Below are 14,116 nucleotides of genomic sequence, written 5' to 3' on the forward strand. Positions count from 1 at the left end.
TTTGTAACTCAGTCATCTTACCAAAATTAAAGGTTTTTTTTAATGTCAGTGTTTTTTTTTAATTATTTCAAAATCACTGGGTATATATATTGCTGACCTTATAATAGTGGTCAACAGATGCTTTCCACAACAGGCTTTTCCTTGTTAAAATGAATGATTTTGTAAACGTGCATGCTTATTCAACTCTCAAAAGCAACAGCAGAAGAAAAAAAATGTATTTTTACAATTGTTGCATTGCTATGAACTTGGGGAAAGCCTGACTAAAAAGTGCAATGCCAAACCCAAACTTAGGCAATTTGGAAATACAATGCCCATGGAGGTATTTAATAACAATGGAAAGTTTAATTATAATATGTTTCAATTTCAGCTTTACATGGGGCATGGTGGTGGTGGGGAGGGCCAGCAGGGTGAGACTTGCCCAACACACTCTAAATCAGCGGTTCTCAACCTATGGGTCGCGACCCCGTTTGGGGTTGATCGACCATTTCACGGGGGTCGCCAAGCAAGGCTGTCCGCCATTTTTTCCCCTTTTCCGGCGGGTGCCTTACCTCCCTTGGGCTGGGCCAGCTGGTGGTCGGCCTGCTCCGTCTCTGCCGCTTGCCAGCTACGCCTCGGCCGGCGCAGGGGGCGGAACCACGCATGCGTGGCGCTCCCGGGCAGGGAAAGTCCTTGACTTACGACCGTTTTGGTAGTCCTCGACTTACGACCGGTTTAGTCCTCGACTTACGACCGGTTGGGGGTCGCGGCATTAAAAAGGTTGAGAACCACTGCTCTAAATAATTCATGCTAAAAGCAAGATTTATGCTGAATTGAAGGCAATAGTCAGGTCAGACCTGGCCCTTGGTTTTTTTAGTTTCTTAGACATAGTGTTACATCACAACATATTTGAAGAAGATAATCATGGAAGAAATCTCAAAAATCAATTTAAATTTCTGATCTCTACTGGTTTATCATACACTCTTCATCCCAGACTGCTACTCCAAAAAATTCTTCAGGGTAGCAGAGATATACTTCAGAGTAAGGAGCATCGTGTCTTGAAGTGACCTTCTTTTGGAGATCAAATCTTTGGCTTACTCTGGCTCCACAATCAGACAACTTGAGAAAAGCAGTGGAAGGATACTTTCAAGTAGACTAGGCCTTCCTATATTTATTTCATTTTCTCATGCATGCAAGCAGTTCTCTGTTTTGAGAATTACTCCCTTATGTCAACAGAAAATTGTCACTGGGCAGCATGCCAACTTTGAGAATTACATAAAAATAGTCTGCTGCTGAAAGCTTTATTTATGATTGCATTTGTGTGTTTTCTTTAAAGGCAAATGTACTATTGGACCATGTTCCATGTTAATGGAAGAACAAATAGCATAAAATAGTCTGAATCCTGGTAAAAACCTAGGACTGCAGTGCAAACCTTTTAAAAATACGATGCTGAATAGATTCCTGATAGAGCATTACATGGACATTCTAAGAGTAGGCAATGGAATTGATGGGATATACTGCTATGTAGATCTGATTGAATTGAATGGGAATCAGGTAGGACTTTTTTTTGCAATTATTCTCTATAGTGGAAGAGCTTGTCAGCTATCCACTATATAGTTATAAATTTAATCATTTTTAGGGAATTCTCTTCTAGTCTTTTGCAGAAATGGAATCATTCCTGTTAATTAAGCTAGAATTTAGAGCAGACTATCCCAGCTCAGGTCTCTTGGACCAGAATGCCAACAATCCCCAGCTAAGTTGGGAAATTTAGGAGACAGGTTGAGAAAAGCTACAGTAGCAACTTCAAAGAACTTCAAAGAAGCAGCTACTCTAGCACCTCAGCAAATATTAAATTGACCCCTTCTTGCATACTGGGAAATTCAGCTTGCTAGCAGGATTTCTGTGATTACTTGAGCCCTGTTTTTTAAAAATGAAAATAAAAGTTTGTGCTATCCATTCATCAATCCTGAAGGCTAAAACTAGCAATCATCCCATTTCTAAAGAAGCCAACTCCTTTCTTTTGGCACTTTAAAAACATCTGCTCACCTTAAACACAGAGTGGTCTCTTGCAATATTATTATCATCCAGAAAGATGGATCGTGCAACATGGGCATGAAAGGAAAGTGGAGTTAAATGCAGAGTCTACTCTGCAATGTTTTGCAAAGTGTACAGCCCAAGCAAAAGTGCTATTCATTGCACTCTGGGGGTATTTCATGTGCTTTCTCCCAGGCTTCAAAAGCTTTCATTATCACTGAGGCTCAGATGCCAGGTAGAGTTATATTCATTATTTATTGCAAGAACCCAGAACAGCATATGTGGGAAATTCCTCTACATTTACAACACCTGTAACATGTGGGGTTGAATCAGAGAGTGTGACTGGCCCCAAATCATCCAGTAACTCCATGACTGAGGGAAGATGTAAATCTGCTTTTCTTAATTACTAGCCTTAATTAAATTATAGCAAGAATTTTCAGAGCTGCCTCAATCCAGATTACAAAGAAGGGGTCAACTTTTCCTTCAACAAAATGATTCTTAATAAATCAACCATTATTACATCTTGGCCTACCAGGACAGGATGGCAGGATATGCTTTGGATCCCATCGATTAGGGATATACATCTGGTGGGACCACGAAAAAGGGCCTTCTCAGAGATGGCTCCTTCTTCTTGGATCCTCATTCCTGCTAAGGCATCTATTTTGTTGCTTTTCCAAAAGGCCCTAAAACGTGGTTTTGTCAGAGGGCCTGGGGACCACAAATGAAGATGGAGCCATCAAGTGGTTGATTTGATTGTGGTGGATTTTTATGTGGTGCATTTTTAAATGTTGTAAGTTGCATGGAATCAACTATGCATTAATTAGACAGCCATATAAAATTGTTTAATAAATAAATAATAAACTCATTCTTCCTGCCCCAAATATTGATCACTATTGCCATCAGCATAGGTCAGTGATGGCGAACCTTTTAGAGACCGCGTACCCAAAAACTGCCCCCCGTCCCCGCTCCGCCCTGCCCACTGGGCCACCCACCACCTCCACGGCCTGCCACAGATCACCCAGGCAGCCCAGCAGCATCATGGCGGCCACGCCCTCCGCCCATGCCCCACAGCATCATCTGCGTGCAACGGGGCGCAAGGGTGGAGTCTTGTTACCGCTGTCGGCTACCATGTCCTTGGCTGTGCTGCTTCGTGTGGGCCGTGCCCAGGGGCGACTCTCCTCCAGGGGGGCTGCTGGTGAGGAGGGGGCCGTGGGAAGAGGCGGGGCTGGGGAGACGGTGTGTGTGCCCACAGAGAGGGCTCCAAGTGCCACCTCTGGCACCCGTGCCATAGGTTCGCCACCACTGGCATAGGTCATTTAGCCAAATATCTAGAAAGCAAAACCATTCTGGTAAGAAAGTCAAGTTCAGTATAATCTGTCAATCAAAGATGGAGGTGGGGAAGGCTTTCTCCAGCCAAATGCTCTGTACATAAAACAAAAACCAAGCCATCAAGGCCATCATTGAGAAATATTAAAAGCTGAGGAGAAAGGAATAAGGATGGAGTTTTCTTTTCCAGACTGCATGAGAGGCAAAGACTAATATGGTGGGATCTCCAGCTAGAGTGGTGGAAAGTGTGACGAAGGGATGAGCTTAGAGTCCTTGCAGAGCAGGAAGAAACACAGATCTTATCTCCACCAGTAACCCTGAAACTGTTATCTGGCTGTTCCTAAGAGAATGCAGTTAATTTGGCAAGTTTCTTGTAAATAGGCATGCAGCAATAAAGAAGTAACTTTGATAAATTTGTGGTGTCATTCTGGTTCCTTGTGCCTGACAGACAAAGAGAAAAGAGCAACTGCCTTCTGAAAGAACTAGCACCCAGAGGCTGCAATTTGATTTATCAACCTTCCTTTAATGATGATGATACCTTCCAAATGTGTGGATCATCACCTCTCATAATTTCCAGCTAGCATGACCAGGCTGGGAAAAATGGTCTTAGGTGAGGGATAGTTTCAGGAAAACAAGATAGTACATGAATTCAACCAGTTCAAAAAAAAAAAACTTGTGATATTTGCAACAGTCCAGGACTTTCAAAACAGGAAGAGTTGGAAACATCAGCTTTCTCATTTTAATTGCACCATTATGAACATTGGTATTAAATGAATCATTTAGCCAACTGGAGGGGGAATGGAACCCTTTAATCAGTTTTTGTGGAAGTTTGAAATCTGAACTGTACTTTTGATCTCTGAAATGGGACCAGGAAAACGGGTGGAGGAGGGAACATCCTGAGGCCCTGAGGCAAAAAAATTGCTATGGTTTTAACTGGCCTCTTCAAGCGGATGTGTTAGGACTTTGGGTAATCCCACACCCATTCATGCCAGCCACTAATTTCCCCCCCTTGGTTTCCCTTTTATTAAACATTTTCTCAGATTTCCTCTTCCGCATTCACCATATAGCAATTGTTCCTGTGCACCAGATTTTTAAAAGATTCAGAGAAACTGGAAGAGGCATAGGAAATGGTAAGGAGAATGATCAAAATAAAATAAAATTGGGGCATTTATAGCCTTCTGTCTTCGGACAACGCTGGCTCCCTCAGCCAAGCAATGGAGATGAGCATCCTACCTTAGAGTCAAGACACGACTGACAGGGAAAACCTTTACCTGTACCTTTAAATGACAACAGAAAGGGATCTGACAGCACTTTAGAGTACCTTAAAGGGTGCTGGGCATAGGCAGCAGAGTGACACACTGAAGATGGTCAAGAGATTTTCATGTGGGATATAATCCTATACAAGCCAAAGGGGAAATGGTGAAATAATCCTATTGTGATGGTAGCTATACCGATCCTCCACACAAGACGTCTGTTTTGAAAGACCGAGTACCAGCCACAAGGGAGGGCTGTTGCCTCTATGATATATGAAAACTGTTCTTTGTGGGAGATATGAGTTGCCAATGTTGGAAAAAAATACTGGGTTACAAGGATTGTGGTCAAATCTGGCAGGGCTATTACTACTTTATGTGATCGTACATATTTTCATTTCAGTTGAGGTTAAGGAGAACATTCAATTGCATCCCTCGGCAGTCCTCCCCCCCACCTACTCCCTCTGCCATGCTTTTCGGATATTTGACAACTCGCATCACTAGGCAATATGTCCACTGGCTTAATATTAATTAATTTTCTCTGTCCTATAGCAAAGGATGTGAAAATTGTAAATAAAATTGTGAGGCACCATGTATTACAAACAAACACAAATTCTCATAAGGCAGGGGTGTCAAACTGCCAGCCCGCGGGCCGGTTTCATCATACCAAAGCTGCCCCTACCCCATTGCCGGCAATGCAAAAAGAGTCACGATATGTCGCAACACGTCACATGATGTGGCAAATTTGACACCCGTGTCATAAGGTATCTAGTTTTCAAGTGCTTCTGCTCATTATAAGAAGTAATTCCAACTAGTGTTGGTAAGGAAGGAAACATAGCTTCTTCGGGTACATCAGTATAGGGAAGCTCAGAGTTTGACCCTCTAGTACTATTAGCACCTCCATGAAACTTTTGGGAGAGATCATTCATTATTCTGGAGTCTGGTGAGCATCAATATACTGATGACCCATTTATTGCTTTGGATGAGGTCACGCTTCTCTAAAAGGTCAGGTATTTCTGCTAGAGTAGCAGGTAAGGGTAACTGCCAGAAGAGTTTTTGACGAGCTTCAGCTGGTTTAATCATTGTGTCCTCTCCTGGACAAGGAGAGGAAAACAAAGACACATGCCATTATCAGATTATCCTAATTTTCTCTAGGCGGGGACTACCATTGAAGATAAATTGGAAGCTACAGCTGAAACAGAATACAGCCATTGCCTTCTTGCAGATCAGTGCCAGCTTATTTTGTGGCTGCTGCAGTAATTGACAGTAGGCATCTGGGCTCAATTCAAGATGCTGGATGCTGTTGTTATTCACCAGGTAGAATATGCTCATCCTACACTGTTCTAGCCAGGAAAGGCTGTTGCAGGTATTCACCCCTCAAAAGCTCAACTAGGTTGGGACCTGGGGAGTGACTTTTTCAGTGACAGTCCCCACACTGCAGAACAGCTCGCACCGTGAGGGCAGATTAACGCCAATCCTTTTATCCTTCAAGAAATTGACTGAAACATTCCTCTTCCATAAAGCATTCAAGATGAAGACTTTCACTTGGAGAACAACAACTCTTGTATTTTTCACGGTATCTTTTGTAATAGGATGTTTTGATGTTTTAACATTATAACCAATCTTGAATCTGATGAATAGGTGGAACAGTGTGGTAAGAAATATCCCTGGTTGTCTCCGATTGTCAATAGGCCACTGTTCGGGATACTTGTGGTCCTATCTTGCTTCCTTAGTCTTCGCTATTAACACGACAGTTTAATCTGAATCCAGAAGTAACTCATTTTCTGAATTTACACAGTATGTTAGAGCAGTCACTAACCAAACGAAACTGACTGCATATTAAGCACAGAAGCCTAATCAAGGTTATTCTTCAACATGCTCAATATATTGTGCCAAAGCATCTGCAAAGTTTCTACATGACTTAAAATCCGGTCTGGTTAAAAGTTAGGTGGGAAGGTAGCCACAGTAATTCCCAAGACAACAACCCATTTTCCCTCCTCTGCCTGACCTACAGCAACCCCAGGGGGCGACTGGGAGTGTTTTCTAGGCTAGAGGACCGGGGTGAGGCAGAGCCATTTGACGGGGCAGCTGCCTTGTTCCTCTCGCCCTGCTAAGTCCGAAACTCACCTTTCATTCTCCTCCCGTCGGCAGTCCCGCTCGGTCCGAGCTGAGCCTGGGAAAACAAACAGCGAGAGGCTGACGCTTCGACCTCATGGGAGTAGGCCCTAGCCTAGGGGCCGAAAGGAGGCAGCCGGGGGACTCTCATCCGAAACAAGGGCTGCGGTCCTTGGATGGCTGGGACGCTACGCCGCCGCCGAAAATCCAAGGAACCCGCCGTTCAAACTTGCTGCTTTCTGGGCTGGGGATGGGGATGGCAAGGCGGCGCGAGGTGCCCGCCCTTCAGTGCTCGGCGGCGGCGGCGGCGTGCCGTCTCTTCACGAGCATCCCTTGCTTCCCTGACCGCCGTTTAGCACACCGGCAGCATGTTTTCCGCCACGCTCCCTCCTTCTCTCGCTCTGCTCCTTGGGCCGGAGCCTAGACAAACATCCTTCAAATTTCCCCAACAGGACGAGGGGCTTCTCTACGTGCCAGCTGCCTCCTCCTCAAGTTCTCTCTCTCTCTCTCTCTCTCTCTCTCTTCCCCCCTCGCCCCCCTAGACGCTGCCCCCAAATCTAGGGTGGGCGGGCCGGGAAAGGAGTGCGAGGCGAGGAGGCTTTGGAGCCCTGCCGAAATATGCGCTGTCCCTCCCACCCACCTCTAATTGCTAACAAATGTCCTCTGACTGACAGGGGTGAGCAAGGAAGGCCAAGAACGGGGCGGGGGGCTGTCGGGGAGAGGGATAGAGAAAAAGGCAAGCAGGTGGTCGATTCACATGGCACGTTTAATCTGCTTGCTGAATTCACTTCCGTTTTCTGGTCCCAAAGGTGTTTTTTTTTTCAAAAGGCAACTGGGCTGTTTCTGTTTTTCCTTAAAGATTTTTCGCTTCTCATCCAAGAAACTCCTTCAGAAGCTTCTTGGTTGAGAAGTGAAGCGTCTTCAAGGAAAAAACAAAGAAAATCCAGTTGCCTTTTGAAAAAGCATCTTTGGGACAACCATGACCTGGATGACAGAATCTCCAAAAGTACTTTGCACAATAGGCTGAGCCACAAAGTCAGCATTTCTCAACCTCAGCAACTTTAAGATGTGTGGACGTCAATTCCCAGAATGGCTGGGGAATTCTGGGAGTTGAAGTCCACATATCTTAAAGTAGTTGCTGTTGAAAAACAGTGCATAAAGTAATCAAATGTGCTGGGGTCCCTTTAACTACCAACAAACAATGCATCTCACCAATCAAGGTCAGCATATTGTACCAATGCACATGTTACATCAGTGGTTCTCAACCTGTGGGTCGGGACCCCATTTGGGGTCGATCGACCATTTCATGGGGGTCGCCAAGCAAGGCTGTCTGCCATTTTTTTTGTCCGCCATTTTTCCCCCTTTTCCGGCGGGTGCCTTACCTCCCTTGGGCTGGGCCAGCTGGTGGTCGGCCTGCTCCGTCTCTGCCGCTTGCCAGCTACGCCTTGGCCGGCGCAGGGGGCGGAACCACGCATGCACGGCGCTCCCGGGCAGGGAAAGTCCTCGACTTACGACCAGTTGGGTAGTCCTCGACTTACGACCGGTTTAGTCCTTGACTTACGACCGGTTTAGTCCTCGACTTACAACCGGTTTAGTCCTCGACTTACGACCGGTTGGGGTCGCGGCATTAAAAAGGTTGAGAACCACTGTGTTACATCTTTATTTGTATCCTTAAGTGTGTTATGTGAGCAAAGCCAATCTGCTTGTCGGGTGTGGGGGAAAGGAAGAAAGCTCAGGAGGATGTCATAGCTCACTTTGGCATATCAGGGATCCCTCTGTGGTTGAAGCTGCTGTGCATCATGAGACCATATACCTCCTTATGACAATGGAAAGGCATTTGAGAAAAAGGGAAGTTTGAGCTCCCAATAGGTGTACTCGGAGTAAAGGACTAACTGTTCTCACATTGCCTTATGACACTGTTTCTCAACCACAGCAACTTGAAGATGGGTGGATTTCAACTCCCAACATGCTAGCTGGGGAATTCTGGGAGTTGAAGTCCACCCATTTTAAAGCAGCCAAGGCTGAGAAACACTGATCTGCATGGTTGAAGTTTCTCTGGCCCAACGCTCACAAGATGTGTTGAACTTCAGCCAAAGGCCATGCTGGTTTGGAATGATAGGACATAAAGTCCAAAACATTTGGAGACTATCAGATTAAGGAAAATTGGCTTCAAATTTGAAAGCATTTTGAGATTTTTTTCACTTCTGTGTATTTGAAATGCTGAGAAAAAGGAGTAATAATTCCTGTTCTGTTCAAAACTAGTGCAGGTTCTGCAACAGTAACATCTGCTTATCTTCACTCTATACCAGGTGTGTCAAACTGCCGGCCCGCGGCCGGTTTCATCATACCGGAGCCGCGCCCACCCCATTGCCAGCAATGGCGAAAAAGCTCAGATATGTTGCGCGACATCACGTGACGTCGCGAGTTTGACATGCCTGCTCTATACAGAATAGGAAAGATAAATAAAAGCCCAATAGTCTGTCACTTTGTACACAGCTCCCTTGCACTGAAGAGAACAATTCAGTCAATTAAAGAAGTCTCCTCCAGATATCTCCTTCTCTTGTGAATTTTATTCTTGCTCATTATTTCTGTGATATTTTCCTTGCATGACCTAAAACCCATGCAAGGGACACAAGATTTCATTCCCAAGGGGGATCTTATATAATAGGGGTCTTCAAACATGGTCTTTATGACTTGTGGACTTCAACTCCCAGAATTCCTCAGCCAGCACAGTAGTTTTTGTACTGTAGTTTTTGTACCGTTATATGAAGAAAACTAGCTATACTGTGAGTTACACTGCAGCTGAGTTGGAAGTAAATCAACCAATTCTCCAATATGTTGTGTTGTGTGAACACCAAGTCCCAAAGCAGGGGTCTTCAAACTTGGTCCTTTTATGGACTTCAACTCCCAGAATTCTTCAGCCAGTGTGCCTGTTCTAGAGCTTCTTTTGGAACAGCCTGGGAGCCTTGGGTAGAAGTGATCTTACTGCTACTCAAAATAGATAAATGGACAAATCCTCAGTCTCAAATATAGTAACATGTAGTGGAATTCAATTATGTTGAGAGAACATACAATGGGAAAGAGGAAGAGAAGCCACAATCACCTTCGGTTTGTCTAATTTGGTAGGAGGTCAGGTCAGATAGATTCTCTGTAATAGTCAATGAAGACGGGTTCTATTAAGCATAATTTGGACTATTGATATCCCTATGCAAAATTTCCCAACACAGAAAAGATGGCTGATAAATCAGCATCTTTCATTCACTCTTCAAATTGACATTTGAATTCTTTTACATATCTTGGGATAATTAAATCAACATCTTTCATTTACTCTTCTTTCCTCCTTTTCATATCAGGGTTAGATGGTTTGTGCTTGCTGCCCTCTGCTGACACGAGGAAGGTTCTCCAGACGAAACCATGGACAGGTTCCCATTTACATAATGTATAAAGGTATGCTGATATTATATTTCTTTTTTATTAAAATCAACATTTAAAACCTATTGATTGGTACAACATTTTGGCAAATTATTGGGTTTCTGGCATCCTACATACATGCTTTCATATATAATGAATCAATATATATGTTATATACAGTATATATATGTTCATATGATATATGAAAATGAAAAATTATGGGTGAGGGTTCCTTCCAATTAGTGCTGATTCCTGGTGACTGCCTGGAGTCCTTGCAGTTTTCTCAGCAAGTTTTCAGAAATGGTTTGCCATTGCATCTTTCCTGGGACGAAAGAGAATGACTGGCCCAAGATTAAAAAATTGGCTTCAGACCTAAGGCAGGACTAAAACTCATGGTCTCCTGGTTTCTAGCCTGATACCTTAACCATTACATCAAACTGCTTTTGGGGCAAATACAGTATAGGAAAAGAAATGTAAAAAATGGTGCTTCACTTAATATTTAAATTCTTTTATATATCTTGGGATAATTCAACTTTATCTGTAGAAGAAATATTTAAAACTTTTTTTTAAATCTCAGATTAATATTGAGGTAAAGCATTAAAATTGTAATGAATATACGGATAATATAAGGATAAACATTGTAAAAATGGATTATTATTTCAGGATTGTTATAATAGCCAGAATAGTTTCTTTTAAGGATTTCGAACAGATTAATAGGTTCAAAGCTTCTAATGCAAAAAAGGGCAAGCCCCCTAGATTTCCTTTAAATTAATCTTACCATGTAATAATGGTGATGGTGGGATAATTTTCTGTATATTTATTATTAAGCTGCATGGCGTATTTGGAAGATCAGGATCAAAATATAATTTAGATTTTTATTCATATGATAAATATTCATTTTGGATTACTCCCAGTTTGAAACTTGCATTTTAATAAAATATTAATGGCTAATTCTTTACTAAAACGTATTTTGATTTCACAGATTGGTTCAGATGCATTACAGCATCTAAAGCTCCTGAGTTGTTATCATCACTGAAATGTGTTCTTTCAAGCATATTGGTATTTTTTTTTTCAAAAATAAAGAGTATTGTTGAGATAAAAAATTATTTATAAGAATGTTGGAATAAGAGTTAGAATACCACATATTAACACATGTTGCTAAGAGGGCTGTAAAGCACTATGAGGTCTAAGTGCTATTGCTATTGCTAAGAGTATTACAGAATAGGTGTGTTTTTAGTATCTTAAAATGAGATTAATTCATTTGGGTTATGAGTAAACTCTAGAGTATTGTTATTATTAATAGTTTATTTTAATGGAATTTTTGTTAGTTTTAATTATATGATATTATTATTATTTTTAATATTAGTATTGTATTGTTTAATATTTAGGTTATGAATATGTTTATTATTGTGTTTAATTTTAATTTGTTTAAATTTGTGTTAAAGGGGAGTTAAAGCGCATTATGGATTTGGTTATTTTCATAGTTGGTTAATGCTAGATAGATTTTGATTTGTAACCCTGTGTTCAGCTCTGGGAAGTGGGGGAGGGTGAGGGTGGGGTTTTGGGGTGGGTATGGGGGTTTATACTGTAATCTTCATAAAACTTTTAATAAAAAAAATGAGATTAATTCAACATAATATTTTTTTCATATTTATTAGACACCTCTAGCAACATTTACAAAAGAGTTTGCTGGGAACCTTATTATGCTGAAATTATACATTGATGAAAGAGATATGTACACATATACATAATATGTTTTAGGAACAACAACATGATTTAAATAAGTGAATGTAATATACCAAATAGTTGAAATCATTATATAAAGAATTCTAGTTACATCAAGTATGAGGTACATCAAAAAAAATTGTTTACTCTTTTACAGTGGAAAGATAGTGCTATCACAGATTCATGGTACTGAATGGATACGTATTTGTTATCTGCTTATAAATTGGCTTTTTACTGACTTAATGGAAAGATAGCTCAATATTACTCTCTGTGTGATCAAGGCTTAATGATGTGTTCAACAGATAACATGTCTTCTATATGTATTGTAATATGCTTTTGTCTTTTTTTTGTTTATTTGTTTTATTTCTGTATATTAAAATGAATGAATGAATGAATAAATAGCTAGCAATCAGATGGTTTTAATAGCCTCTTCCTGCTTACTCAGTGTTCCTTCCTTCATCTCTTTTTCAGATTAGGTATTGTAATGATATGTGGGAATGATCTTGGGAGATGGAAGAATGGCAGCCAGGGGAATTGTGGGATAAGAGGCATCTTAATCTATAGCAGGAATGTGGGCATGGCAAACATCTTAAAAGGGCCCCTCCCTAATTTCTTTGGGTGTAAAGGGGAAAGAAATATACTTCCAGATTTGCAGGATTCTCTTAATGCAACCTTACAGTAAAGTAGAATTAGTTCATCTGGGTGTACTTCCTGTCTGGATTACTTGCAAGACTAACATAGATTGAGTGACAACATTATTCATTTAAATCCAAATCTTACTATATCTTATATATTATCTGCTTCTATCTTGTAACTTAACAGTCAAGTTCTGGAAACTTACATCTGATTAATACAGCTGGTAAGATGGGACCTCTGCAAACCAGGAGATGAGTGGGTTAAATGTGTCTCATGCTGATTTAGCATTTCTCATTAGATTACATCACATAGTAATTTGACTGGATCTTTTCTGACTTGCCTGAAGTTTATTTTGCTTAACACTGAGGTCTCAGACACCCACATATTTCTTTTCTCATTCTTTTTTGCAGCTGTACCCACTTCCTTATCCCCTTCCAGATTAGTGTAGAGATTTCAGTTCTTGCTGTTATATTTAGGGGTAGTGCTTATATATAGTAAGAGACAGATGAGTCTGCAGAAGCAACTTGGGCATGGCAAAGATCTCAGAAAGGACCCTCCCTAGTTTCTTGTACTGCAAAAATAAGGTAATAGAGATGTACTTCTAGATTTAACAGATTCTGTTAATGTAACCTTACTATAAAGGTAATATTAGTATTCAGGGTAGATATTTCTTGTCTGGACTATCTCTAAAGGTTGACAGGATGTCACCTATGATTGTAGAGGTAAGGAATAGCATCAAGAACAGAACTTCCTTAATAATTGGTTCCATTGTCAACTGCTCAATATTTTCTAATACTTCACAGTGACCTGACCTCTGAGGTGAGGTAAATCTTTCTATCCGATATATATTGAGGTACTTGAAGAATGCTTTCATATTCCCCTTACATTGTTCTCTTGTCAAAGGTAAACAGAAACACTTCCCTTTATAGTATCACTATAGAATTTATTTCCAATTCCCTGATTATTACAAGAGTGATTTCTTACACTAATAAAAAGACTAGAAGTTACAAAAACAATCAAAAGATAGAATAGAGCAGAGCAGGGCAGTCCAGATTGATGGGTGAGAATTCTTACAACCATCCTTATCCTTCTTCTTTGAACCTTTTCCACATTGTTTGTTTTTTAAGACAGATTGATACTAGTACTCACAACAGGCTCCAATCAGTACAAAATAGACTGGAAATCACTTCCTGTAATTTGAAAATTGTACTAATACTGTCTAAAATTGAAAATGCCTATTTTGCAGTTATGTCATGCTGCTGTCTCATAGTCAGCTTGTGATCAATCACAGTTGCCAGATCCTTTTCACATATTTTGCTATCAAGGCAAGCATCTCCTCTTACAGCGATGCCTTTGATTCTTTTTTCTAAGTTGTACTTTACTTTTATTAAACTTCATTATTTTATTTTTAGCCTCTTTGCTGCCTAACAAAATCATTCTGAACTTCTGTTATTCAGAGTATTAGATATTGTACCTTGTTTTGTGTTATCCATAGATTTTGGAAGCATTCCACATCTACTAAAAGTCTTTTGTTAATTGGATTATCCTGACACCTTTAAAAGATGTATCTTTGTTAGGTCTCTTTCAGGAAAACTTCTATATATTTTCTCTTTAATATTACTATTTGCATTTAATGTAAAACT

At 40.9% G+C, this 14,116-nt stretch overlaps 1 protein-coding gene across 1 annotated transcript in view; it reads right to left on the minus strand.

The window, feature by feature from the left end:
* The window catches only part of SCARA3 (scavenger receptor class A member 3), a 25,245-nt gene extending 18,525 nt beyond the window's left edge, over window positions 1–6,720 (minus strand). Inside the window, exons 1-2 of the mRNA XM_029284861.1 lie at window positions 6,714–6,720; window positions 5,546–5,680 (exon numbers count right to left, since the gene is read on the minus strand). Coding sequence (XP_029140694.1) covers window positions 5,546–5,680; window positions 6,714–6,720 — 142 coding nt within the window. The remainder of the gene's footprint in view (window positions 1–5,545; window positions 5,681–6,713) is intronic.
* Window positions 6,721–14,116: the final 7,396 nt, after the last annotated feature.

This window comes from Protobothrops mucrosquamatus, unplaced genomic scaffold (genome assembly GCF_001527695.2).
Source record: "Protobothrops mucrosquamatus isolate PMUCROS unplaced genomic scaffold, P.Mucros_1.0 scaffold1038, whole genome shotgun sequence".
NCBI classification, from domain to species: Eukaryota; Metazoa; Chordata; class Lepidosauria; order Squamata; family Viperidae; genus Protobothrops; species Protobothrops mucrosquamatus.